This window comes from Leopardus geoffroyi, chromosome D3, assembly GCF_018350155.1.
Source record: "Leopardus geoffroyi isolate Oge1 chromosome D3, O.geoffroyi_Oge1_pat1.0, whole genome shotgun sequence".
NCBI lineage: Eukaryota > Metazoa > Chordata > Mammalia > Carnivora > Felidae > Leopardus > Leopardus geoffroyi.
Window position 1 is genome coordinate 94,558,985 of NC_059339.1, and position 26,034 is coordinate 94,585,018.

The 26,034-nt window shown below is 51.2% G+C and overlaps 1 protein-coding gene and 1 long non-coding RNA gene across 5 annotated transcripts in view; both read left to right on the top strand.

Annotated features, from left to right (window-relative positions):
* The first annotated feature begins 709 nt into the window (after window positions 1-709).
* Window positions 710-5,398, top strand: LOC123587952. The gene is made up of 3 exons (XR_006707622.1): window positions 710-740; window positions 1,861-1,957; window positions 4,634-5,398. It is a non-coding gene; the product is annotated as an uncharacterized LOC123587952 (long non-coding RNA).
* Window positions 5,399-5,890: 492 nt separating this feature from the next.
* Window positions 5,891-26,034, top strand: part of RBFA (ribosome binding factor A) — a 43,089-nt gene continuing 22,945 nt past the window's right edge. For 2 of the 4 annotated variants that reach the window (XM_045458075.1, XM_045458074.1), the window contains exons 1-5: window positions 5,891-6,090; window positions 8,757-8,799; window positions 9,422-9,598; window positions 10,218-10,330; window positions 12,802-12,886. In XM_045458075.1, the coding sequence (XP_045314031.1) occupies window positions 5,930-6,090; window positions 8,757-8,799; window positions 9,422-9,598; window positions 10,218-10,330; window positions 12,802-12,886 (579 nt within the window). In that variant the 5' untranslated portion in view covers window positions 5,891-5,929. Of the gene's footprint in view, window positions 6,111-8,756; window positions 8,800-9,421; window positions 9,599-10,217; window positions 10,331-12,801; window positions 12,887-16,896; window positions 16,971-18,037; window positions 20,927-26,034 lie in introns of those variants that run through there. The other 2 variants (XM_045458072.1, XM_045458073.1) reach the window with 2 other exon arrangements.

Sequence of the window (26,034 nt, forward strand, 5' to 3'; positions counted from 1 at the left end):
ACAAGGAAAACAATGCTTGCCACATGAGATAGTGTAATTTGTAAGAAATACATATTTGGTCATTCAGTTGTGGTTTTCATCCATAATTCTTGGCTCTTTCCTCACCAAATTGACCAAGTGTTGGGAGTGATAAAGGTGTCTTTTGTTAATGGAGACGGCTGGACCCCACTCAAGGGCGGGGCTGTTGCCAGGACGACCAACCATGTGATCAGAAGGTTGGCCCTTCCAGCCCCACCCCCGACCTCTGTGGAGAGGGGAGGGGCTGGAGGCTGAATCGGCCAATGGCCAAAGATCTAATCAACTGTGGCTATACAAAGAAGCCTCGGTAAAAATGCCAAAGGACCGGGTTCAGAAGCTTCTGGAGATTGGGAAGAGTGCTGTGCGGGGAGGGATGGAAGCCCCACAGCCTTTCCCCAGACCTGTCCCTATGATCTCTTCCTCTGGCGGTTGATTTTTAGCCTTTGTCACCTCCTTTTTTTTTTTTTTTTTTTTTTTAATTTTTTTTTTTTTCAACGTTTATTTATTTTTGGGACAGAGAGAGACAGAGCATGACCGGGGGAGGGGCAGAGAGAGGGAGACACAGAATCGGAAACAGGCTCCAGGCTCCGAGCCATCAGCCCAGAGCCTGACGCGGGGCTCGAACTCACGGACCGCGAGATCGTGACCTGGCTGAAGTCGGACGCTTAACCGACTGCGCCACCCAGGCGCCCCAAGCCTTTGTCACCTCCTTGAGCCACCAGGTGAGCGGCAGTGTTCCCCTGAGTTCTGTGAGCCGGGGCAGCAAATTGCCAGTTGGTCAGAAGCACGAGTAACAAACAGCCTGGGACTTCCGACCGGTGTCCGAAGTCGGGGTGGGGGCATCTTACAGGACTGAGCCCTTACTGCGCAGGATCTGATGCTGCCTCCGGGTGGACAGTGTCAGAATCCGCAGGCACCCTGCAGGTGTCCCGAGAACTGCCTGAGCTTGTGTGTGTGGGACCCTCCCTACCCCAAGTTGGAACCGGGTCCAAGAACTCTAAAACAATTGTTGAAAGACCAAAAACCCTCATGGGACCGAGATAATATGCTTCAGAGTTCTCTGAAAATTCAGACCGTCTAGGTGAGCAGGAAGGACCAGTGCGTATTAGGTACCTTCAGGAATGTCAGAGGCTGGCGAGCACACTAAAGATTCTGGAGAAGCAAACGCCCCAGGAAAGCCTCTGGGACTGAGCTTCTCCCCCAGCAGCACCAGCATACCAGGGCTGTGTCCCGACCGGCGGGCCGGCCGCTCCCAGCCCATCAGCAGAAAGGAGGCACCCTCAGTCTTTGGGCCCCTTGCAGGGCTCTGCTGGAAGGAAAGGGCTTTCTTCTCAGCTTCTACTCAAACATGTCCTGCTTTTCTGTATTTGAAATGACAGTTACAGGATCGTGCTTGTGGCTTAGTTTTTTCGTGTGCATATACAGCTATCTGGGGGCTGTGTCCTCAGCCTGAACTCCTAGGTGGTGCTGGGAGGTGGTGTAATAAAATGAGACGGGCCCCGGCTTGAGGTCAAACAAACCTGGGCTCAGATCTGAGTCTATATGTTAGAAGCTGTGTGACTTTGGGTGTTTGTAACTTAAGGGCCTCAGTTTCCTCAAGTATAAAATGAATATTGACTTTGCCAGGTTAGTGGAGGATTCGGTGAAGGCCTGAGTGCGCGGCCTAGTATGTGGTGGGCTCACAATGTCTGATGATGAACTGGCAGAATGACACTCACGTGCTCTTTGTCAGACCTTTGACAAGATCAGGATGTGTTTGGAATAGCGGCTAATGTGACCAAAGCATCTATCCCATGTACTCTTAATGGTAGCGACTGCAGAGGAACTGTCTTGTTGACGCAGGTCTGTTAGTCGATCAGGACGCCCTGGTGCAGGCTCTTCAGACTGGGGTTATTAAAGGAGCAGCACTGGACGTGACGCACCCGGAGCCCCTGCCCAGGTAAGAAAGCTGGACAGAATCTACATCCTCTGGTCCACGTAGGGCTGTCCTCAGTGGTCATTGCTCCTGGTCCACGCAGGGCAGTCCCCAACGGTCATTCCTCCTGGTCCACGTAGGGTGTCCTCAAATAGTCACTGCTTTGGGCTTTTTCAGATGTGTTGTCACAGACCCATAGTCGAGTCTTGGCCACGCAGGGGCCTGAGAAGGCCTCTGGTGGCCTGTCCAGTCCTGCAGATCATCAGATGTCTGTTTCAACACCTCCATGGACAGGGAGCTCCAGGCCCGCAGGCAGCAGTCCCCATGGATGGAGACTGTACAGAATATTCTTGCTCAGATCAAACCAAAATAGTCCTTCCCTTACCCACTGACTCCAGTTTGCCCCTGATCATTCTCCTCTTACTAACCTTATGTGTTTTAAGACAACCACCGTGTTTCATCTTACTTCAAAAACAATTTTTTTTAACGTTTCTTTATTTTTGAGAGAGAGAAACAGACTGTGAGCAGGGAAGGGGCAGAGAGGGAGGGAGACCCAAAATATGCAGCAGACTCCAGGCTGTCAGCACAGAGCCCAGCACGGGGCTCATACCCATGAATCGTGAGATCATGAGCTGAGCTGAAGTCAGATGGCTAACTGACTGAGCCACCCTGGCGCCCCTGTTTCTCTTTACTTTTATTCCCCCCTAAATATCCTTCAATCACAGCCTAAATGATAGCATTTCCAGACACCTGGTCATTATTGCTGCTTCTGGCACTGCAGTTTTAAAGGGCCTTTGAAAATGTGCTCTCAGGAACGGAGCATAGTGTCCACATTGTGGCCTGACCACGCAGAAAACTTGCTCAGAAGTTGTATCACCAGCCTCATTGCACCCTTAGTTCATTACGTTTTTAGTCAGCAAGAACTTAAATTATTCTTGCAATTGTTCTTTAAGTACATGTGTGGAGCTTTACACTTCTGTGCATTTAATGCCATTTGCTTGTGTGTTTTGACCCATTGATCCCGCCCATTAGGAGTAGTCTTGATTCTGTCATTCGTTAAGCTAGCGATTCCCAGGTTGGATTCCTCCAGCTTTGATTTGTCTGGTAAACAAATTACTGTCTGAATGTTTGCCATTACAACCAAATTTAATATCTAAGTTTATCAAGATTGACCATAGAACTTACATTTCTGAGAAAAACAATAGTTTATCTAGAACAGCCTTTCTCAAAACACGGTCTGGAGACCCTTTCAAGGGGTCAAAACTATTATTATGTGAAGTCAAAATTATTTTCACAATATTGTAAGATGTTATTTACCTTTTCACTCATGTTTCGGTACATTGTACAGTGGAGTTTTCCAGAGACTAATGACATGTGATTATCACTCTGACAACTAATGAAATGTGTGCTTCAAGGTTATTGCATTAAAATTTTTTTAGTTTTAATCTCTAACATAGTGAATGTTGATAGATACAACCCATGTAAACAAATGTTCTTTGTGGTTCTCAATTTTACGAGTGTAAAGAGGTCCTAAGACCAAATGTTTGGGAACCACTAACGTAGAATAGAAATTTTTTTCAATGTAAATTAAGAAACTTGAGCATTTTAGACAGTTGTCAACTTAGAAACCTAGAAGTCTAATGCTCACCTGTTGGCTAGTCTGCCAAGATGAGATTTTATTAGCTTCATTCACTAGTTTTCAGTTTTATTATATAACAAATCAGTGACAGTTACAGAGGTATTTGCTACGCCTTCTTAACAGAGTTGGCTCTTGCCTATACACCTCATATTATGGACAGGTGTTGTTACAATTGGCCATGATTCAGTTATTTCTGAGTTCCAAGTCAGTTGAGAGACAAAACCAGTCACCCTGTCTTAATTCACTGTGTCATACTGAGACTGGTTTCCAATATGTGCTGTTATAGTAGGGCCCACCTCCTTCCTATTAGGACAGAAGTGTTTTTTTTCAGAATAGCTCCTATCCTTGCTGTGTTCTAGGCTGTATCTTAATTTCAATCAATTCTGGGGGCAAGGACAGAGTGTTGGTATAAATTACAAGTGCCCCAAAGAACTTCCACAGGTTTGGGGGTAAGTCCCAGAGGTGTGCTCCTTGAGCCTCAGGTAGGATTAAGGGTTACTGCTGCCTGTCTGCTTTGGCCTTTGTATTAAAAGTCAAGAGGTCCTGTTTGGGCAGGTGACTACCTTTTCATCATGCTGGTTTCTGGAGTTTTCCATCGTTTCAGTCTGGTGGATCACTTCACTAACACTTCCTTATTTTCCCAGGCTGACTCCCATCCTCTCCCTTCTTCCTGGGAGAGAACTCCCTCTCATCTAATTCTAGGTCATAAATATTTTCCCTCTGAATGCCACCACTCACTAAAGGCACATTCAGCTTATCGCATGATGCCTAGACTAGCACCCATATCCCCAGGAGCCTTTTCATTTTTGTGGATCAGTGTTGTCTAAACCACCACATATGTGGTGCTATTGTGTGCTAATGGCCGGGGTGCCATTAGGATACATGTTTTGCACCCAAAAAATGCTGAGCCCCCCATAGTGGGGTTAGATGAGTGGTGGTCATACCTAGGTATAATTTAGAATATGCCATAAGGCCCCTTCTCAGCGTGGGGCTAGAAACCCAGAGTATGGAATTAGAGCAGACAATGTGGAATAGTTTTCATCAATTAATCTGCATTTCAGAGATCATCCTTTATTGAAGTTGGAGAACGTCACTCTGACACCTCACGCTGGGAGTGCTACTCATCAAGCCAGGAGACAGATGATAGAAAATTTGGTTGCAAGCATCCTGGCTTCTCTCCATGGTCTTCCCATTCCTAATGAAGTGCGACTTAACTGGGATAATTCCGTGGCATGACACGTGGCAGATTAAATGAAAAAAAAAAAAAAAAAATCTTGTTTTGTGTATCTACGTTAAAGCCCATCATGCAGATGAATACTCTTTTGGGCGAAAAGCCTTAAGAACAGCGGTAACATTTGTTGAGAACTTGGCAGGCGCTTCTCTTCCATTCCCGCCGCAGCCTCCAGGCCGCTCTGAGCGAAGTCCCCCCCCCCCCCCCGTTTTCATTATGAAGCACAGAGAATTCCCTGAGGTCCCGGCAGCCTGCAAATACTCGGTCTTGGATGAAAACCCTGGGCCAGGTCTGCGCGTTTCCCAGTGGGCCACGCTGCCTTCCGTCCCGTTAAACTCTCGTAGCTCCTCGGACCCCAGTACCCGTGACACTTGGAGCCCGAACCCCTCGTTTCTTCCCGTTATTCCACCGGCGGTTTCTGAGCACCCTCTGCGTGCCGCGCGCGCGTGCTGTTCGAAGCTCCGGGGCTTCCGCGGGAACGGCGTCCCGGAATGGGGGGCTGGCCCGCTGGTGGGGGCGACAGGAGCGCGGGGCACCGAGCCGGGGTCTGCGGGCAGGCCCCGGGATGGGCGCGCCTCCTTTCTGGAGCGGAGGGGAGACCGGCGAGGCGGCAGGGGCTCCACTGCCGGCGCCCGAGGCCGCTCAAGCCGCCCCCTGCCTTCCTCACGCGATGGGGCGGGGAAGGGGCACGGGCCTTGCGATGCGCCCTCCCCAGCTCCGTGAGGGAGCGTGAACCGCGCTCCCGGCCCGCCCCACTGCTCACCACCACGAACGCCGCCAGCCGCGCTCGGGGGCGGGGCGTCGCCTCGCAGCGCGTCTCCCCGGCCTCTAGACCCCGCCCCGCTATGCACGCAGACCACGCTCCCCTAGTGTCCCCGGAGGCGCGTCGCCCCGCCCAATGTCGCTCTACAAGCGGGTCGCCCCCTCCAGGTGACACCGCGTTCCCAAACTCGCCACACTCAGCTCGCTTCCGCTCAGACCCACGCGCGCCGCACCTCGCCCCGCGTCGCCCCGCCCCGCGTCGCCCCGCCCCGCGTCGCCCCGCCCCGCGTCGCCCCGCCCCGCGTCGCCCCGCCCCGCGTCGCCCCGCCCCGCGTCGCCCCGCCCCGGCGCTCTCCCGGCAGCCATGTGGGCTTCGGCCCTCCGAGTGTGGGGGCTTCGCGAGAGGTTTCGGGCGCCACTCGGCGGATGGCAAACGGCTCTCCTTCCGGGCGGTGCCCGAGGCGTGCACAGCTCGCCAGTCCCATGTGGCAAGAACCTACTCAAGAAGTTTGCTTCGAAAACCAAGTAATGCGCACCGAGTCTGGGTGAGGGGCTCCGGGGTGGGGGCGGTGCCCGTGCAGCCGAGGCGACGCTCTCGAGTCAGGGTGCAGGGGGCAGCGTCTACGGGGGCGGGGAGTCCCTGGGGTGGGCAGGGGGCGGGGGGGGGGGGCCGACGGGGCGGAGTCGGTGCCCACGGGGATGGGTCCACGGGGCGGGGCTTCACGCACAGGCCTTGCCCTGGGGCCCTCGCTGCGGTCTGCCCGTTAGACCGATGCTTCCGGAAGACTCGCAGGCAGTCGCACTCACTGGTTAGCATTTGCTCGTGTCCCCACTCAGCCCGCTTCCGTAGTGGAGGTCATACCCCTTACGGTACGTCAGGAACGTACGAAGCGAAGTGGTGCGGACGTTTCTGGTGGTTCTTGTAGATTCATCAGAGGGAAGGAAGAAAGCGCGCGCGTTTTCCTCCCATGTTACTGCTTCCTTTGTTGGCCTAATTTGAGGATAGTTTTCTTACCGTGACAGAAGTAGAATACAGTGTGTTGGTTTTCGTCGCACACTTTCAGTTCTGACTATGGTAGATAGGGTTGTGTGCTTGTTTTATTTTAATAGATTAATTTTTAAAAACATTTGCAGAAAACTTGGCAGAGTACAGTTAGTTCCCGCGTAACCACACCCCACGTCTCTTACGTTAACATGTTAGCGGGGCACATTTGTCACCTTAAGGAGCCAGTACTAATACGTGATTATTAACTGAAGCATATGCCTTGTTCCAGTTTCCTTTTTTTTTTTTTATTTTGTAATGTTTATTTATTTTTGAGAGAGAGAGAGAGAGCATGAGCGGGTGAGGGGCAGAGCGAGGGGGAGACACAGAATCGGAAGCAGGCTCCAGGCTCTGAGCTGTCAGCACAGAGCCTGACGCGGGGCTCGAACCCAAGAACCGCGAGATCGTGACCTGAGCCAAAGTTGGGTGCTGAACCGACTGAGCCACCTGGGTGCCCCTCAGTTTCCTTAGTAAAAACTCCCTTTTTCTGTTCCAGGACCCTATCCAAGGACCCCATTACATTTAGCCACTGCTCTTGACTGTCTGTTTTGTGACCTTGATGGGTTCAAGGAGTTACGGTTAGATATTTTCTAGATATTTCTAGACATTTTCTGCTCCTCTCTTTGGATTTGTGTGATTTTTTTTCTTCTAACGATTATGTTGGCATTGTGGGTTCTTGGGCGGAAGACCGTAGAAGGAAAGTGCTGTTTCCATCATGTCTAGGTACATACCATGAATATGGTTTGTCTCTGTTGGCATTGGCCTTGATTACGATTTGAGGTCACGTCTGTCAAGTTTATGTTACCTACTCCCCATTCCATACCATTGTTTTTATCAGTGTTTGTTCATTTCTGAGGGGGGCAGGCAGAGGATCCAAAGCAGGCTCCAGGCTGAGAGCAGAACCCGACGTGGGGCTCGAACTCACAAACCGTGAGATCATGACCTGAGCTGAAGTCAGACGTTCAACTGTCAGGTGTCCCCCCCATATTATTTTCCTTAGGGGGATCTCACCGTGAGCAGTCCACACCTCAGGAGGGGGAGTCATGCTCTTGAGTTGTTTGGAATTCTGTGAGAGATGCGTTTCTTGTCCTGCGTTTACTAATTTAAGTCAGTGTGGACTTAACAGGTGTTAACTAATACTACTTTATTTTGCTCAGATTGTTTTAGCTCTTTCGTTTAGACACACTCATCACTGTGGGTTTTGTGGTGGGTTTAAAAAAAAAGTTTTCTTCTGTGCACTTTTTTCCTGGCACATCCTTTCTGGGCCCAAGAATCAGCCGTTGCTCCAAGGGGCTCTGGTTGCTGTTATTGCAGAACGCCATCAGAAACGACGGTTTGAGAGCTGGCCTGTCTGTTAGGCCTTTTCAGCTGACAAAGGAGAACGTACGTTAACTTTAACTCTGTACATACGCTTGCCTGTAAACGTTTCTGTACGTGACCGCCGTGTTGGTACACAGAGAGACGAGCCCATACTGATGTCCACATGGCTCATCCGGCGCCCTTTCCTCGCTTATCTGTAACCTCCCCCTGCAGCAGGTGGCCGGCCTCCCCTCCACCACCCTGTTACTCGTCCAACCCCAGCATGTGCATGGCCGCGCGGCCCTGGGAAACTGCTTTCTCAAGTGTGGTACGGGCCTCAGTGCAGCTTGGTAGGCGTTCTTTTAAGATTCTCTTTCTGCACCTTTGGGATTGGAAGTAGACCTTAAGTAAACATCAGAAGGTTGAATGGAAACTGTCTTGTCTCCCCTACAACCCTTGTTGATTAGATTCTAAATTCCTTAGCCTCCCAGTGACATAATTTCTGTGCCCAAGTTTAGCCCCTTAAAAAGAATTTTGGTATTGGGGCGCCTGGGTGGCTCGGTCGATTAAGCATCTGACTTCAGCTCAGGTCATGATCTCACGGTTCGTGGGTTTGAGCCCCACGTTGGGCGCTGTGCTGACAGCTCAGAGCCTGGAGCTGCTTCTGATTCTGTGTCTCCCTCTTTCTCTGCCCCTCCTCCGCTCGTGCTCTCTTTCTCTCTCTCAAAAATATATAAACATTAAAAAAATATAAAAAAAGAATTTTTGTATTATAGTATTGAGTTGGTGTGTCTAATATTTTTTTCTTTCATTTGCCTTCAGTGTTATAGTTCTTGTTTTCTCCCCACAGAAAGAAGTTTTGGTATGAAGGTCCTTCCTTGGGCTCTCACTTGGTAAGTCCAGAGTAGCAGCTGCTGTAGACTCTGGTGGGCGTGAGGTTCCAGAAGTCGGCAAAACTCCAGCCTGGCCGTCCTTCCATTTCCAAGTTTGAATGCACAAGGTCTGCAGGCTGGGACTAGATACACTGGTAGAGTGAATTTTGACTTAAAAAAAAAAAAAAAAAAAGTCATACTAAAGTTTTCTGGAATGTTGTCTCCGTTATCAAATACTAACAGTGGTTTTTAGTGTGTGCGCATGACACGTGTAGATGTGCTGTAAAAGTTTATATAATAAATGGTTCTTGTTAGAAAAATTACATTGTGTGTTAAAAACCACTGAATTGTGTATCTTTAGAGAGGGAGAATTTTATGGTATGTGGATTATGTTTCAATGAGATTTTGGGGAGGAAAAAATAGATACTGACAGTACTTTTAATTTTGGGGGGGCGCTAGGTAAATCTATGAAGGATCCAGGTCTGTAAACTGTATCTTAATGAATCAAGCTGAGATGGTTGAGGGTAACGTTGGTTTTTGTTTTTCAAGGTGCTAAGTCCTTCCCAGCTCCCTTTTTGTAGATTAGGACAAGTTTAACATACAGTTGTAACGTTGGCCTTTCTGTCTGTTCTTCTTGATGGAGATGTACAAGCCGTCCCAGTTGGAATTCCTAACGAAGACCACCTCAAAGAAAACCAGGAAGGACGACCAGGTGCGCCTGAGGGCCCTGAACGGCCTGCTCTACAAAGCGCTGACTGATCTGCTGTGCACCCCTGAAGTGAGCCAGGAGATCTGTGACCTGAATGTGCAGCTCTCCAAGGTAGACTGGGCCCGGGTGGCAGGAATCGGGGTGAGGCCTGCAGGCCTGCGTCTAGTGGTTAGAAAGAAGGCGCCATGCTGCATCCAGTCTGGTCTAGTGGTTAGAAAGAAGACGCCATGCTAGACTCAGGGTCTTTGAAGTTCTGTAGTGATGCTAAGTGGGACCATTCGAGTTGTGAAGACGGAGGGTACGTGTGCACGAGTGTGTGGTGTGCAAGCACTGAGGGCGTTGTCAGATGCCCAGGAAGCACGATGGGTGGACGCGTGTGCGTTTGTCTTGGTGAGAAGACAGCAGGTGCCTCCCTGCAGTCTCCCTGTCCCTAGAGCGAGCTGAGCTGGAGGGAAATGGGAAAATAAGTGGTAGTTCCGGCGGTTCTGATGTGCGCTGTGGGCTTGGGGTCAGGGACGATGAGGGTTTGGATTCCGGGCCCAGCTTCACCCCTTGTGAGTGTGTGGCCGGAGATGGTGGCCTGTCGCGGTGCCCGCGGGAGCGCCTGCTTCTGGGTGGTGGGTGCCTGGACCTGAAGACTGCCGATGAGCTGGTCTTCAGCCGCGGCCTGTGGTCCGCGGAAGCCCACGGAAGCGGACAGTGACTTGAGGCTGGGGGGGGTGGGACTCAGGTGTCTCTGACTTCAGACTTCTCGGCCTGCCGCGTGTACTGGAGGACGACCGTCTCGGCCGAGCAGAACGCGCACGCAGAGGCCGTCCTGCGGAGGAGCGCCGCGCACATGAGGTGACCGCGCTCTTCGTGTCTGCTTCCGCACGCGCCTTGTGTTTCCCTCTTGTTGCATTAAGTTCTCTTGCTTTGAAGGAAAATTTTGGACGCATTTTCTTAAATTTCAAGATGTAGTTTACATCTGCACGTGAGACGTCATCTTGGACAGCGGTTCTCACAGTGTGGCCCCAGACTTCTGGGGACTGCTGACACCCAGGTGTCCCTGTGGTCATTGTAGCTTCGTGCCATGTGCTCCCAGTAAAACACAATGCCACTTTGGTTTAAGGATATCTGTGATGGGGCGCCTGGGTGGCTCATTTGGTTGAGCCTCCGACTTCGGCTCAGGTCATGATCTCACAGTCTGTGAGCATTGGGCTCTGTGCTGACAGCCTGGAGCCTGCTTCGGATTCTGTGTCTCTCTCTCTCTCTGCCCCTCCCCTGTTCATGCTCTGTCTCTCTCTGTCTCAAAAATAGATAAACATTAAAAAAAAAACAAAAAAAAACTATCCATGATGAATAAGCAAAAGTTACTAATTTTATTAAATCCTAACTCTTGGGTACCTGTCGTTGTAATGTTCTGTGTGGTGGGGAGGAAGCCTAAAATAACCTGTGCTGATGTGGTTGTCTGGAAAACACACAGTTGATTGTGAGCTGAAATAGACACTGTTCACTGGAAATGACAAGTGGTTTTTTCAGATTTGGGTATTTGACACATCTTCTCTAAAATGAGCAAAGTGAACCTGTCCCTTCAGGGAAAACAACTGACTATACTTGTTGCCAGTGATAAAATTCAAGCTTTCAAGTGAAAATTGATTTTAGAAAACCTGTATCCACCACCGTGATTTTGGTAGCTTTCGATGAGAACGTTGGTCATGTTGACAAATGCAGTGTCATACTGTTCAGTGTGTCAACATTCTGCAAATCTGGGTAACTTGGTGAGCCAGTGTTTTCCAAATGACTAACGCCTGAAGTTACAAACTCAAGCATAGGGAAAGAGCCATTCGAGGTCAAGATACACCAGTGGATTTTAATATGACAGTGACACTCATTGATCTGGTTTCAGATTCCACGCTGCAACTAGCTTTAACAGTATCCTTTGTTGAGTTTTTGTGGAGTGTCGGAGAAGATCCATTCTTTTCTGGAGTGGTGTTCATTTGCTCCTCTTCCAGTTACAGGGCAGTGTGAGGCCGGATCTTCTTCTAGTCCAGCCAGAATAACAGAGCAGCTTGGGTGCAGCGGGGAGAACGTCTCCCATTAAGCTGGGCATTAGATTTGTGACTATGTAAACAAGGCCACGTTTCTCAATCATTTTTTGGGGAATAATTATCTTCAATGGTTTAGTTATTTTTCATTAAAAATCCCACGTAAACATTTAATAGGTTTGTGATCTTGAGTGAACGAATGTCTGTTTTTCAAATTCTCACTTTTATTTCTAGTGTGGTAGATACAGACAGATCCAGCACTCATCAACGAAAGCTCTTGGGAGTGCTCAGTAAGTTTTAAGAGTATAAAGAGGTCTTGAGACTAAAAAGTTGAGAACTACCGAGGTGGGTGCCAGGAAAGGAGTTACTGTGTTTTGTCCCCAGTCTGAAGAAATGCAGAACCGGATCCCCTCCTTCCCGCCTCCTTCGTCTCTCTGTTCCTCTCGCCTCTCCCTTGTACCTCACGCTTCGCTTCTAGGGGAGGGGGATGGAATCCTATGTGGAACAGGGTTTGCACAGACCGTCTGCTTCAGCTCAGCTGACACCATTCCCAGGAGGCCCTAGGAGTCTCTTTAGAGGAGAGTATTAATTGTGTACCAAGGAGTGCTCAGTTAATTTCATTTTTCTCTTGTTAACAGAAACAAGAAAAAGATTTCTGACAAGTGTTGTACTAACAGCATTGCTTTCTGATGAGCTTTTGGGTAATCAGAAAACCCAACCGAACAGACCGTCCCTTTCCGCAGCTCCTCTGCTCACCTGAGGGTTGGTGTAGAGGCTCTCCTGTAATCACGGGCCAGGACCTGCTGTCGCTGTGTGCAGAGAGGCTGTGCTCACCAGTGTTTTCGCCGCGGACTGGCTGCAGCCAGTTCACCTTAGTCTGCTTGTATCAGTGACCGATGCAGAGAATGACACGTGCCTGAGAATGGCTGAGGACCTCGGTGCACGTGTGTGGCCTTGGTGCCAGTGGATGTCCACTGGAACGAAGCCGAGGCGGGTTGTCGGTGCCCATACCACGCAGCCCACTGCCACGGTGCTGCCCGGGAGGCGTCTAAGCGAAGATCAGGTTATTCGTTAGGATCTCAAGAGTTGCATTTGGGCAGCTAAAAATAGTTGTATCCCTTTTGTGATGTGGCGGTTGCCTGCGGAAGACTTTCCTGGGCTGACGTGTTGGTGTTTTGAGTAACGTGATAAGCAAATCTTCTGTCTTACCTCTCCGTGAGGTTACTGTATATTTTTCTGTCCGCTAAGTGTCACCTGCAACGCACAGTGTGCCTTGTCTCTCTCCAGGCACATTTTGATGTCCCAGCAGACCCTGAGGAACGTGCCGCCGATAGTGTTTCTTCAGGACAAAGGAAATGCGGCTCTAGCTGAGGTAAGGCTAAGTGACTTTCCATAATGAGCTTTTATATGAGTAAAATTTTATATTTAATTTTGAGAGATTCAGATGATGTGTACAGTTAAAGGAAGCAACCCTTGGCGGGTACAAATGAAAAGCGAGGCTCCCATGCCTGTGTCCCGGCCAGACTCCCCAGAAGGAACCACTCTTCAGGCTTTAAATTTTAACTGCTTACCACCGTCTCTCTCACCAGGACACCGAGTCTCTGTTGCTTGTCTTACAAAGTTGATGCAGGCAAAGCTGCCTCCCTCCCTGGATCTGACCGTCTGCAGTTACTTTACACCAGAGGTTACTTCTGTAACCGTTTTGTATAATTTCCCTTACTTTAAATACTGTTAATTATGAGGTCTAAAACCTGTGTGTAAATATATGTGTGTATATATTTGTATCTGTGTGGTGTTACCTGGTGGTCATTAAGATACGTCACACTTTTAAAAAGTTTAGGGGCGCCTGGGTGGCTCAGTCGGTTAAGCATCCGACTTCGGCTCAGGTCATGATCTCGCGGTCTGTGGGTTTGAGCCCCGCGTCGGGCTCTGTGCTGACAGCTCAGAGCCTGGAGCCTGTTTCAGATTCTGTGTCTCCCTCTTTCTCTGACCCTTCCCTGTTCATGCTCTCTCTCTGTCTCAAAAATAAATAAATGTTAAAAAAAAAAAAAAAAAATAATAATAAGTTTACAAAACCCCCAGTAAGTAGCACTTATGATTATAATTAGGTAGCTGTTATTCACTGCAGGACTAGGTAGTTTTTAGAGCCACAGAGGAAAACAAGTCTAGTCGGACATTTTTATCTTTGTTATTCATTATACAAGCAACACTGAAAACCTTATACAAACAATAACCTTGACAGGTAGGGGCTTTTCCTAGCGACAAAAGGAGACGGAGGAGTGAAGTGACCAGTGCCAGCTTTAGAGAACCCAGGAGAGCATAGGTTAGGCGTGTGCCGGGGAGAGTGCAGCAGGGAGCTCACGCGTGCATGTCCGGTTGAGTTGGTGGAAGGAAGTACCTCTGCTCTCACCATCCCAGGCTTGTCCCTCTCTCGCCAGCGAGGTCCTACCTGGCTCCGTGGGCTCCTTTCTAGAAAAAGGGATTGGAAGGAGGGAGGCGCAGACAGTGCTCAAAGCAGCCTGGAGCGGTTCTTTCTCCAGAGATGCTGCTGCTGGGTATTCGCGGTGGAGGCCCCGCGTCTGTCCTCTGTGCCCTTCCTGTGCCGGGGGCAGAGTTAGGCTTCTGCCTGGCTCGCTGTCACTGTAGTTAGACGCAAGCAGGGGCCCGACCGAGGGGTCTCTGAGGGGGGCAGGTGGCTAGCCGAGTGCACAGTCATCACGGGTCATTGTTGGCTGGCTCTTGCGGAAGTCAGTGCGGTGGTTTTGAGACCCTTATGTCTGTTTGTAAGAGAGTTGAAGTCAGCCAGTGGCAAAGTAATCTGGATAGACACGCAGATTTGAAGTTGGGGTTTGTGGGTGGAACTTGGAGTCTCGTACCCTCAGCGTACGTGTGTGTCGTGTGGGCTGCACGCGTGGAGGCGTCGCGGGTGGTGGGAAGTGGTAGCGGCCGGCGGTGGTCGCAGCGTGTACTTTGCGGTGTCAGGAAGCAGAGCGGCACCAGCTCCGTCCAGGCCGAGCCCCGAGGGGCACTTGGCTTCGCTGCCGTCACTGGTGTCGGGAAGAAAGCAGGAACGGAAACCACAGGGAGGTATGGCACGTGCCCTTCCCCCGCAGCGGTTGACATTAAACGGTGCCCACACCGAGCGTGGAGGAATCACGGGGCTGCGGCCCCGCCACCCTGTGGTCCCGTGGAAGCCGCGCGCACACATCCTGTGACCCAGAGCTCCCGCGGGGGGGCCCACGGAAACGCGTGTCCGCCAGAGGTGTGCAGGTGCTGGTGTTGGGGTTTCTTGTAGGTGCCTCGCTCTGATTCAGCCATGGAGGGGTGAACGCGGAGCCCCAGGCGAGGCCGTGGTCCCTGTGATTCTGTCTGTGGGACGTGCAGGGACACGTGCGACCGGTCTGTGGTGACGGAAGTCAATAGTGCCTGTCTTTGGGCAGGGAGTGGGCAGGAGGGGCTCGAAGTTTCCTGGGGTTCGTCTCCTTAAATGTCAGGGGGATGTCCACGGGCACAGTCCCTTTGTGACATGTCATTGAGCCGTATGCCTTGATGTCCTTGCGCTTTTCCCGTGTATTACGTTTCAGTCAGAGGGTTTGTACAATGTCGATTTTGTCATAATTACAAAGGACGAAAAGTGGATTTTTAAAGAAAATACATAAACTGTGTTCCCAGCGTTGGGATTTATTACACATTTGCTGGTCTCCCTGCTTCTGAGAGCAGGCGTGGCTGGGCCGTGCTCGCCTCGCCCCACGGGCCTCATGCTAGAGCCTGGACTTCTCCTTGGGGTGGGCACTGAGCCGCTTCCGTCCTCGCCCGAGGTTCTGTGCATGCGGAGTTCTGCTGGGACTCAGCCCTGCAGCCTGTGTTGACGTGTTAGGGTTTGGTGGTGTCTGCATTGGTTCTTTGTTAAGACTTTTAACGAAAGCTTTGGTGCGGCAGGATTTACCCAGAGGCCCGCCCCGTCCTCACCCTTCCCACCACCCATCTTTTTTTTTTTTTTAAGTTCTATATCTCTACACCCAACGTGGGACTTGAACTCGTGACCCTGAGGTCAGGAGTCGGATGCTCTTCCGACCCAGCCAGCCGGGTGCCCCAAGTTTTCCTTGTTAGATTTCTGCAATTTCACACCTAGGACGTTGTCTTGGCACCTGGCTGCTTTTGCTCAGCACTGTTTTCAAGATTCACGGTGTTTCGGTGTGAGTTGTTCCTTTTTTCTTGGTAAGTGGGGTCATTATACGAATACGCTACGTTTCATTTGTTCACCTTCTCACGGACGTTTGTCTTTCTAATTCTCGGTTGCTCTGAGTGAAGCTGTTGTGAACATGTGTGTACACGTTTTTGTGCGGATGGACGTTTCTGTGTCTCTTAGGTCAGCACGTAGGAGTGGCAAGTGTCTGTAATTGTGAGGAAGCCGCCGGTTGCAGGTGAGCGGGGCGCCGTGGCGTGGCTCACGTGTGTCTTCTCGATGACTAGTCGAGCACCTTCCCCTGTGCCTGGTGGCCTTTCCTTGTTTCGTCCGGTCCCACCAGGTCTTTTGCCCAGTCTTGTGAGGTGTGCTCAGGGTGGACCTTCACAGGATGGCCACGCGTCCTGTCCTTGTCGAGTGCGAGCACACGTTATCCCAGCCAGCTTGGGAGACCCACGCTTGGTCCTCGTGTGGTGGCATCGTTAGTGCTGTTTCTGGTATTTTCTGTGGACTGACTTTTCCCTCGGTTCTGCCGTTGGTTTGCGATGATGCAGTCTGTTGCTGCAGAACGCCGGGCCCTGGTCCCGAATCTGGGCCGTCCCGGGCCGGCACTGTGGCCAGGTAGGGTCCAGGTGTGTGTCCTGGGCACGCAGGTAGAGGTGGGAGCCGCCCCTGGTATCCGGGGAGCAGGGGCCTGTGTAGTGCCCTGGGCTCAGCAGTGGTGTGCGTGCCCCCACCGAGGGGAGCTCTTGTTTCCAGATTGGGCCCCTCAGACACCTTGGAGCTGGATTCGCATGCCACGCCCCTGACTGTGGCTTTGTTGCTATGCCAGGAGGCTTTCTTTTCCCAAACACACAAGTTCTGTGGCAAAGTTCAGTTTAAGTGTTTTATACAACTTCGTTCAGAATCAGGAAACGTTACTTAATTCAGCTAATAGTTAACTGGTTTCTTCATAAATTTGACTGAAGTTTACAAGTTTTAAGTGTAGTTTTAGGAAAGCCTCGGTTCGTTATTAGAGAAAATGTGATTGTTAAGTAACAGGTGTTTGAAAGCACAGACTGGTGAATGGCTTCATCCCTGGGGGATGTCACCGGAGGGGCACGGAGGACAGTTGGAAGGCCTGTGTCTGAGCTGGGCCGTGGTGCAGGTGGCACAGAGGTGTGGCTTACTGAATTGCTCTCTATGCCCCTTTCCAGGTTGATTGGTTACTGGCAAATGCTGACTTTGGGCCCCCAGAGGAAAGAGAAGACCGTGTGCAAAGTGATGCCAGGTACACGTGGACATGGTTTTGATTGTCCTGGGCAAATGTCCTGGTGTGATTCCCACGGCAGCTGCCCAGTTCTGCACCCCTGGCCGTGCACTGCCCCAGCAGCCTGGCAGTGACCTGTGGAGGGTCCCGGGGGCAGTCTGCAGTGGTTCTGAGTACTCAGCAAGGCTGCTCGGAGTGCCTTGGTGGTCTATCCGACAGTGCTGGAGCCCATGGCATCTGCCATCACTATGGTGACTCCTGGAGAGGGGACAGGTGTCTCTCCCTCGCCCTGTTTTTCCACTCGGCACATTTTTACTGAGCATGTCCTGTGGCTCTGTTCTAGCATGTACAATATGTATGTGAATAGAACAGACATTGGGGTCTTTGGAGCTTGCATTTTGCTGGCGGAGACCCACAGGGAGCAGTGAATCCACAGATGATTGTGTGTCAAGAAGGGCAGGTAGGACACCCCTTCTGGTGGGGGGGGGGGGTGTCAGGAGGTGGGGGCGGTGCTGCAGCTGAGAAAGAGACGTGAGCTGTATGTGGAGGGGCCCCGTTCCGGGTTCCGGAAGAGCTTCAGCAGGTCCTGAGCCTGTGTTCTCAGAGCGGGTGCGTCAGCGTCAGGGGCAGCACTGTCAGGACTTGGGTGGGGCCCCCAGCGACCTGCTTGCCAGGGGAGGGGACGCTGCACCCCGAGGGCCCCAGGCAGCAGTGAGTGCCTGCATCCCGGACCAGCAGGGAGTTGAGCCTTCCAGAGCTGAGCAGGAGGGTGGTCAGAGGCAGGACACGACCATGTTTGGGTTTTGACAAGTACCCTGAGTGGCACACGTAAAGGACCATACCCATAATTCTGCCTGACGGGCCTAGCACGCTGGCTGTATTTGGGGAAAAGCAACTGAGAGGGCATCTGACGGGAGGGCTGTGTCCAAGCTGTCCTGGGCTGCACCATACACGGGAGCGGAGCCCCTTCCCCGTGCCGTATCCCCCAGCCTCCCTCGGACGTCAGTGTGTCCACCAGGAGGTGGCCAGGAGCCCCCACACCGCCCGGCTTCACCCACGCTTCACCTGACGTCTCTTCTTCCCTCCAGGGGCTGTGGGGCCCTGGACGCCCCTTCACGCAGCACCCAGGGCCCTGCCGCCTGCTCAAGTCTGTGTGGGATTGATCACGAGGTGCTCAACAAACAGATCATGGAATATAAGAGGAGGAAAGAGCGAGGGTGCAGGAGCGAGAGCCCCGCGGAGTCTCCACTGACACACACACGAGAGGGAAACGGGGCAGCCACACCCTGCGCAGATGGCGACCTCTCCCGCGAGAACCACCTGTCGGGGGCAGCGAGCGGCCACCCGGACCCTGACCTGGATGGCTCCCGAGGGGCGGCAGGAAGGGCGGAGGTGACTGAGGGGCGGAGAGGGGGTGAGGTGTGAGGCTCTGCTGGGCGGAACCACGGTCCCACCGCCCGGGCAGCCTTGTGCCTTAGCCTGAGAAGGAAGGGGGCCCGTGGGGACAGTCAGGCCTCTTTGTCCCGCTTTTCACCCCTCGCGGGCTCCCAGCAAGCAAGGCAGAGCGTCGCCTTGTGTGTGATCCCGCTCATTCCCTAAGCGCTGTCCTCCTGGCGGACTTGGAATGGCCCCACGTCTAGTTTTCCCCCGGGCAGGACCGCTGCCATGCAGGGAGTGTGGGTCAGGGGCGTCACAGCACTGTTGGAAGGAAGTGAAAGAAACCCTGCTCCACGTGTGACCTAGAGCAGCTGCTCCGGGCGAGGGGCACCTCCGTTTCCTGAGTGCCATCAGTGTCGAGATGCTGAGGACGGCATCAGCGCGGCTTGGATGATGAGACGGGCGCTAGTGAGGTGGAGCAAGGAGGCTCGGGACTTGGCTTTTGTAAACAGTGTCAGGAAGGAAGCACTGCTGTCCCCTGGGCGCCTTCTGGCATCTGGTACCAGGGCCGGTGCCCAGCAGGCAGGCGGCACCGGCAATGCCGCCTTTGTGGGCACAGCAGCCCCTGTTGAAGGGACCTGTCACGGGACGCGGGCGGACCACTGGGAAGCTCTAGGCACGTAGCCGCCCGGGTGGCACTCAGGTGATCCCGTCCGCCCCGGAAGGTGCTCGTAGCCGCGTGTGTGGAGCATTTCACCCGGGCGTGCGGTTGCTGGCGTGCAGACTGTCAGCTTGTGAAAATGTACGTGCTTTGCTCTAACCGGGAGTGGGAAGACACACCTTGAGCCTGCTGTCCGGAAAGGGGAGTTCACTCACCACATTGCCGGGAGGTGGGGACATGCCGTGCAGGGCCACTCGGGGAAGCTCCAGGGTCGGTCAGGAGGCTGAGGGAGAGGAGAACGTGTGGCTTCTGCAGGAATGAATGGCTGAGGCTGGATAGTGTGAGTGGTTTCAGCAGGCTCTGGGCTATAGGAGTGCTTTCTGCGTGTTGAGTCCTGGCCCTGGGGGGATGTGTGGCAGAGGAAATACTGGCTGGTGTGCAAGAGCCAGATAAAGGAGGTGGTTGGGAGTGTGGGCTCTGGGTCTGTGGGTCTGTACATAAAATGTGAGTTTACAGGGGAATGGTTCACTGTCTGTAGGAATTAGCCCTGGGAGGGGCAGTGTCCGCAGCCAGCAAGGCCCCCAAGATGTTATAACATCACAAATCCACGGTATAAAAACCCTGACTGATACAGGACCCTGCAGCGCCAGGCAGCCCGTTCTGCTGACCGTAGATCTGGTCTCCACTGCCGAAGGTGTCCAGACGTCCGTGCGGAGCAGCGGGAACAAGCCTGGATTCCTGGATTGTGAGCTCTGTGCCGTGGACGGGGACGTGCCCATCTGTGTTGTGTGTCAGCTAACGGGCACTGGGAGAGGCCGGTGCAGGGGGCTGGCCTGCTCTTTTCTTTCCTCTTTTCCACCTGTGCTTCCAAAAGTCAACAAACGGCAGGAAAAAGATGTGTTTTCAGACCCGGAAATTCTGTGCTCCGTACTACCGATTGTCTTAGGTTCTCCCCGTAAGTACAGTTGGAGACCAGAAATGGGGCCAAGACTAGAGCGGAGACCGAGGGGCTGCCTGGTGGTGTGGACTGGTTTTACGGGGTTAAAGGTCACGCTAACAGCATCTCTGTTAGCTGCTGGCATTTGGTACTCTGCACCTTTGTAAGGGTCCATCTTCTCTTTGGGGTGGAAAGAACCCTCACTAAGCACGGGACCTCTGAGCGCAGAGAGTGCTTCCTACCTCACCTTGGCGTTTGTTAGAAGGACTTGGAACTTCAGGTACAGCGTGTTCCCGGAGCTTCTGGGTGGTGCGTGTGGAGGTTTGGGGGTGGGCCTGGCAGCTCTGTGCCTTCCTGGCGCCGCCTTCTGCCTCGTCCCAGGCCACTCCCTCTCGTACAAGCCAGGCGTCTACGGGGGAGCTTCAGCTGGCAGCCAGCAGTCCCACCCTGGAAAGGACTGAGTAGCCTGAGAACAGAACTGAAAATAACCACATATCAAGCAGCTGAAACCGAACAGGACAGAAAATTTGACAGGCTTCCATGGGAAGACTGCCCGGAAGACCATCGTTTTCAGTCTTTGAACGCTCACTTCGTGTTCAGAAGGGTTTCCTCCCTTGAGTCTTCCCTCTGACGTCTTGGCCTTTTAGGTCCTATCAGTAAAGTTCAGGATATCTCCGACTTTTTTTTAAAATTTTTTAATGTTTATTTACTTTTGAGAGAGACAGAGCATGAGCAGGGGAGGGGCAGAGAGAGAGGGAGACGCAGAATTGGAAGCAGGCTCCAGGCTCCGAGCCGTCAGCACAGAGCCCGACGTGGCGCTTGAACCCACGAATGGCGAGATCATGACCTGAGCTGAAGTCAGATGCTCAACCGACTGAGCCACCCAGGCGCCCCGAGGATATTTCCAGCTTTTTTACGGCACCTTTTCTGTTCAAGAGTTTGTGATACGTGCATTGTTTTTTTGAAACTGAAAAAAGTGCTTAGAATAAAGCGTATTCAACGCGCCCGAGTTAAATCTATGACACATGTAGGCTCTAGAGTGAAATAAATGATCCATTTGCTCCCTATCACCCCGTGGGAGGGAGAAAAGCCTGTGCTACTCCGGCCCTTACTTCCCTTGTGTTCCGCGCCCCCCTGTTGAGGTGTGGAGACCTGTTTCTGAAACCCCGTGTCCCAGGATTTGCTCAGTTCTTACTTAAAGGCTATCGAAATTACATAAAGTGTAGAACTGGGAAGAATGTGTCACGTGACAAAATAGAACTCACAATTGCCTTTCGGTAGGTTGAGATGCAGAACCAAAGTTAATCAAGTGAAGCTTGGTAGGGCTATATGTAAATTCTTGTGATTAAGATTTAAAATCTTATTCAACTGCAGCATTGCACCATCCGCGAAAGCAGTCTGGTGTTTGCAGCATGTGTCCTAACCAGTCTGTGGCCGGTGTGGCTGCGGAGGCAGGGGGGAGGCGGTGGCAGGAGGCCATGGAGGGAGGCCGGCCCTGCCTTGTACTCGGCTACACAGCTGTCTACCTTCAGTTCCTGGAACCTAGGACTTCCGTAGTGGGAAGGGCCAGAGGGGAGGGGGAGGGGGAGGCAGCCTCCAGAAGCGGTGCGGTGATCCCGGAGCAGCGGGGCACCCGGCCGGGACCCGACAGCAGACACGAAGTACGAGGCAGATTCAGAGTGCCCTCAACCCTGAACTCCCAGCCTGGACACCACCCGCACCGCCCCCCCCCGCCCCCCTCAAGTCAGAGTCGGCCTTGCGTCTGTAGGTTTGCCTTGGGAGTCAGAGCTTCTCGCTAAGCATCCTTCCACTTTCACACTTAAGCCCTTTTCCCCTGCAGTCACGAGCCCAGCCCCCACCCACACCAGCCTCTGGGCTCGCTTCTCTCAGGACCCTGGTGGCATCACTTGGCACCACCCGTCACCTGCCCCCGTTCCTGTGACGTCATGTTTGCACGTGCTCTTCCCCCCTTTCTGCCTCACCTTGGGGAGGGGGCCGCCTTTGGGGACCCTTCTGTGAATGCCCAGTTTTGGTTGCGGTGCCCTAAATTCCCATAGCTAAGACCTCACTGCACTGATTGCTGAGTCAGCGTCTTGTCTGCCTCTTGCATGAGGTTTTCCAGGCCAGAGTATAGTACGTGTTGATCGACTAATGGACCGGCGGGGTCTGCTTCGAGTCAGGGGTAGGTGTTAGCGCTGGCTCAGAGGAGAACGTGGGCAGTAGATGCAGGCGTGGCCTGATGCCCTTTTTCACCCTGGGCCTGAGGAAAGCTGAGGCAAAGCAGAACATACGGCCAAAAGGAAGACTGAGAGAGAGCCACCTGTGACCAGATTGCAGCAGAAAACCAGGGCTTCGGGTTAAAAGTAACAGGAAGAAGGCAAGGTGCAGCTTTTGTATATTCAGGGAGAACACAGGTGCCGGCCTCGTGCTGCAGGGAAGGACTTTGCGTCCGCTGGGCTCTGAAGCCTGCCGCTCTGGGCTCAGTACTCAGTCCGCCAGCAGCGACCTCCGTGCTCAGCACCCTCGGTGTCCGTGGGGAGAACGGCATCCGCTTCAAAGGTCAGCGAGGGTATACTGAAATGCGTGAACGCCCACGTAGCGGAGCCTGGCGCGTGCTTTGTATTCCCCTTCTGCTTAGGAGCTTGGTTTTATTGAGCAAAGGGATCGAGGGGAAGCGTTCATTCAGTGTCTGGTGGGGGGGGTGCGTGGCCTACGTCACGAGGACGCGCGGAGCACCGTGTACACGTGCTCGCACTGGAGGCCCGGCGGCCCTCTGCAGTGTGGCCCCACGGACACGGCTAGGTTTTCACGTCTTGGTGACACACCAAGATGACAGGAGAGCAAAGTCTGTCCTATTGGAAGTCACATGTGTCTGCCAGCAACACACACAGAGCTTCATAGGTGAAGACGTCCCTCTAGGACCCTAAAATGCTGTTGCGAGACCAGAGGCTCAGCGTTCTGGCCTCAGGTTTATCTTGAAGAATGTGAGCACGCGCCTGTGCGACTTGTTAGCATTAATGTGAATACTGTACAGCTCTAGGAAGTTGAGTTTGAGGAACAGAAAGGAAAAAAAAGTTAAAGTTAATGGGACCTAAGGGACCTGTGGGATCCCACCAAGCAGACCAACGTATGCGTTGTGGGCGTCCCAGAAGGAGACGAGAGAGAGAGAGAGAGAGAGAGAGAGAGAGAGAGAGTGAGTATTGGAAGAAACAATGGCTGAACGTTTCCCAAGTTTGAGGAAACACCCAGGAAGCTCAGTGAACTCTCAAGATGAACTCAGAGACCCACACTAAAACACATAAACTTTTTGGTTTTTAATTTTTTTTTAATGTTTATTTTGGAGAGAGACAGAGTGTGAGTGAGGGAGGGGCAGAGAGAGAGAAGGAGACACAATCCGAAGCAGGCTCCGAGCTGTCAGCACAGAGCCTGACGTGGGGCTCAAACCCACAGACTGTGAGATCATGACCTGAGCTGAAGTCGGATGCTTAACCGACTGAGCCACCAGGAGTGCCCCCCCCCCCTTTTTTTAACTTTATTTGAGAGAGGCAGACAGCATTAGTGGGGAAGGGGCAGTCCGAGAAGGGGAGACAGAGAGTCCCAAGCAGGTGCTGTGCTGCCAGCCCAGAGCCCGGTGCGGAACTCATACGACCTGAGCAGAAATCGAGAGTCAGACACTTAACCGACTGAGTCCCCCAGGCGCCCCATACACAGAAACGTGCGAAAAGCCAAACAAAGCATCTTGAAGCAGCAAGAGAGAAGTAAATCAATACATATAAGGGAATCCCAGATAAGATTAACAGATTTCCATCAGAAACCAGAGGTCAGGAGGCAGTGGGTTGATATACGCAGAATGCTGAAAAGAAAAACTTTCAACCAGGAATTCTATATTCAGCAAATGTCCTTCAAAGGTGAGGGAGAAATTAAGACATTTTTAGGTAAATAAAAGCTGAGGGAGTGCCATTACTATTAGACCTGCCCTTGAAGCGATGCTTAAGTCCTGCAGGTGAAATGAAAGACAGTGGAGCGTAACTTAAAGCTGTATAGAGAAATAAAGATCTCAGTAAAGAAAAATTCATGGCCAATGATAAAAACTAGTATTTTTAGGACAGTTTGTAACTCCACATTTTGATTTCTACATAATTTAAGAGACTAGCGCGTTCGGAATACTTGTTAATTTATGTTTTGTGACAACAACTGAGAGGGCTGGGGACAGAGACGTTAAAGGAGAGTGTGTATGTGTTACCGAAATCAAGCTGGTATAAATACAGGGTGTCGAATGTAATCCTCACGGTAACCACAAAGGAGACAGCTGTAGTGTATATATACAAAAGGAAATGGGAAAGGAATTTAAATGTTTCACTACTAAACAACGGCAATAACAAACTAAACACAAAAGAAGACAGTAATGCAGAGAATGAGGGACAAAAAGAAGCTGAAGGCACATAACAAATAGAAAAATGACAAAAGTCCTTCCCTGTAGTTATCTTACATGTGGATTACAAGTGAATTAAACTCTTCAATGTAAAGACAGAGATTGCCAGAATGGATAAAAAGCCATCATCCAAATAACATGCTGTCTCCAAGAGACTCTAGATGCAAAGCTATAAATAGTGAAAAGTGAGAGGATGTGAAAAGATGTTCCATGCAAATAATAACCAATGATAGCAGGAGTGGCTACACTAATATCAGATAAAAATGTGTTTAAATTTTCAAAAATTACAAGAGATAAGGGAGGGCGCTATAAATACAAATTTCAATGAGACGATACATAACAATTATAAACATTTACACATCTAATGATAGGCCACGGAAATGCGTGGAGCAAAACTTGACACAACTGAATGGAGAAACAGTTCTACAATGATAGTCGGAGACCTTAATACTCCTCTCATAACCGTGGGCACATAAACCCGACAGAAGCAGGGAAATCGAGGACTTAACACGATAAGCCAACCAGAGCGAACACGTACCGGACACCAGCCGACAAGAGCACGTGCGTTGCTGTCAGGTGCACGTGGGACATTTTCCGTATGTCAGGCCACAGATTAAGTTTCAAGAATTTAAAAACAAGGCTGTCCTGCAATCTATCACCATAATGGGATGAAGTTCAAAATCGGTAACAAATAAAATTGGAAATTACACCAACACAGTCTTAAATAACCAACAGAGAAGTCATCACAGGGAGATTAAAAAATATTTGAGATGAATGAAAATGAAAACAACACATCAAAACCTACGGGATGCGGCAAAAGCAGTGCTAAAGGGATGGTTATAGGTATAAATGCTGACGTTAAAAAAGTCAAGATTGCAGAAAATCAACCACCTAACTTTACAATTTAAGGACGTGCAGAAAAAACCCAAAGCTAGAAGAAGGAAGGAAATGAAGTCTAGAGTGGTGACGAAGTAGAGAATACCAATAAATGTTAGTTCTTCGAAAAGATAACAAAATTGGCAAAACTTTATTTTATTTCTAAAGTAGGCTTCACACCCAGCACGGAGCCCAATGTAGGGCTTGAACTCAGAAATGAAAATGGAGAAATTATCAGTTCTAAAGAAAAGAAAAAGGATTATTAAGAGTACTATGAGCATTTGTACACCAATAAATTGGATGACCTAGATGAAATGGACAAATTCCTAGAGACACAAACCTGTTATGACTAAGTTACAAAAAATTAGAAAATCTGAGTAGACTTAAATAAGATTGAATCAGTAACCAAAAATCTCTACAGAGAAAAGCCCTGTCCCTGATGGTTTTATTGATGAGCGAGTGACTTTTGGTCTTGGGGTCGTGAGTTCTAGCTCCACATTGGAGGTACAGTTTACTGAAAACAAAAAACAAACAAAAAACCGCACCCATACAATAGAAGACTCATACATGTTAGAAAAAGTGGTGTCAGGTCTGGGCGCCTGGGTGGCTCAGTCGGTTAAGTGACCAACTTCGGCTCGGGACATGATCTCACGGTTCGTGGGTTCGAGCCCTGCGTCGGGCTCTGTACTGACAGCTCAGAGTCTGGAGCCTGCTTCAGATTCTGTGTCTCCTCTCTCTGCCTCTCCCCTGCTCGTGCTCTGTCTCACTCTGTCTCTCAAAAATAAATAAATGTAATAAAAAA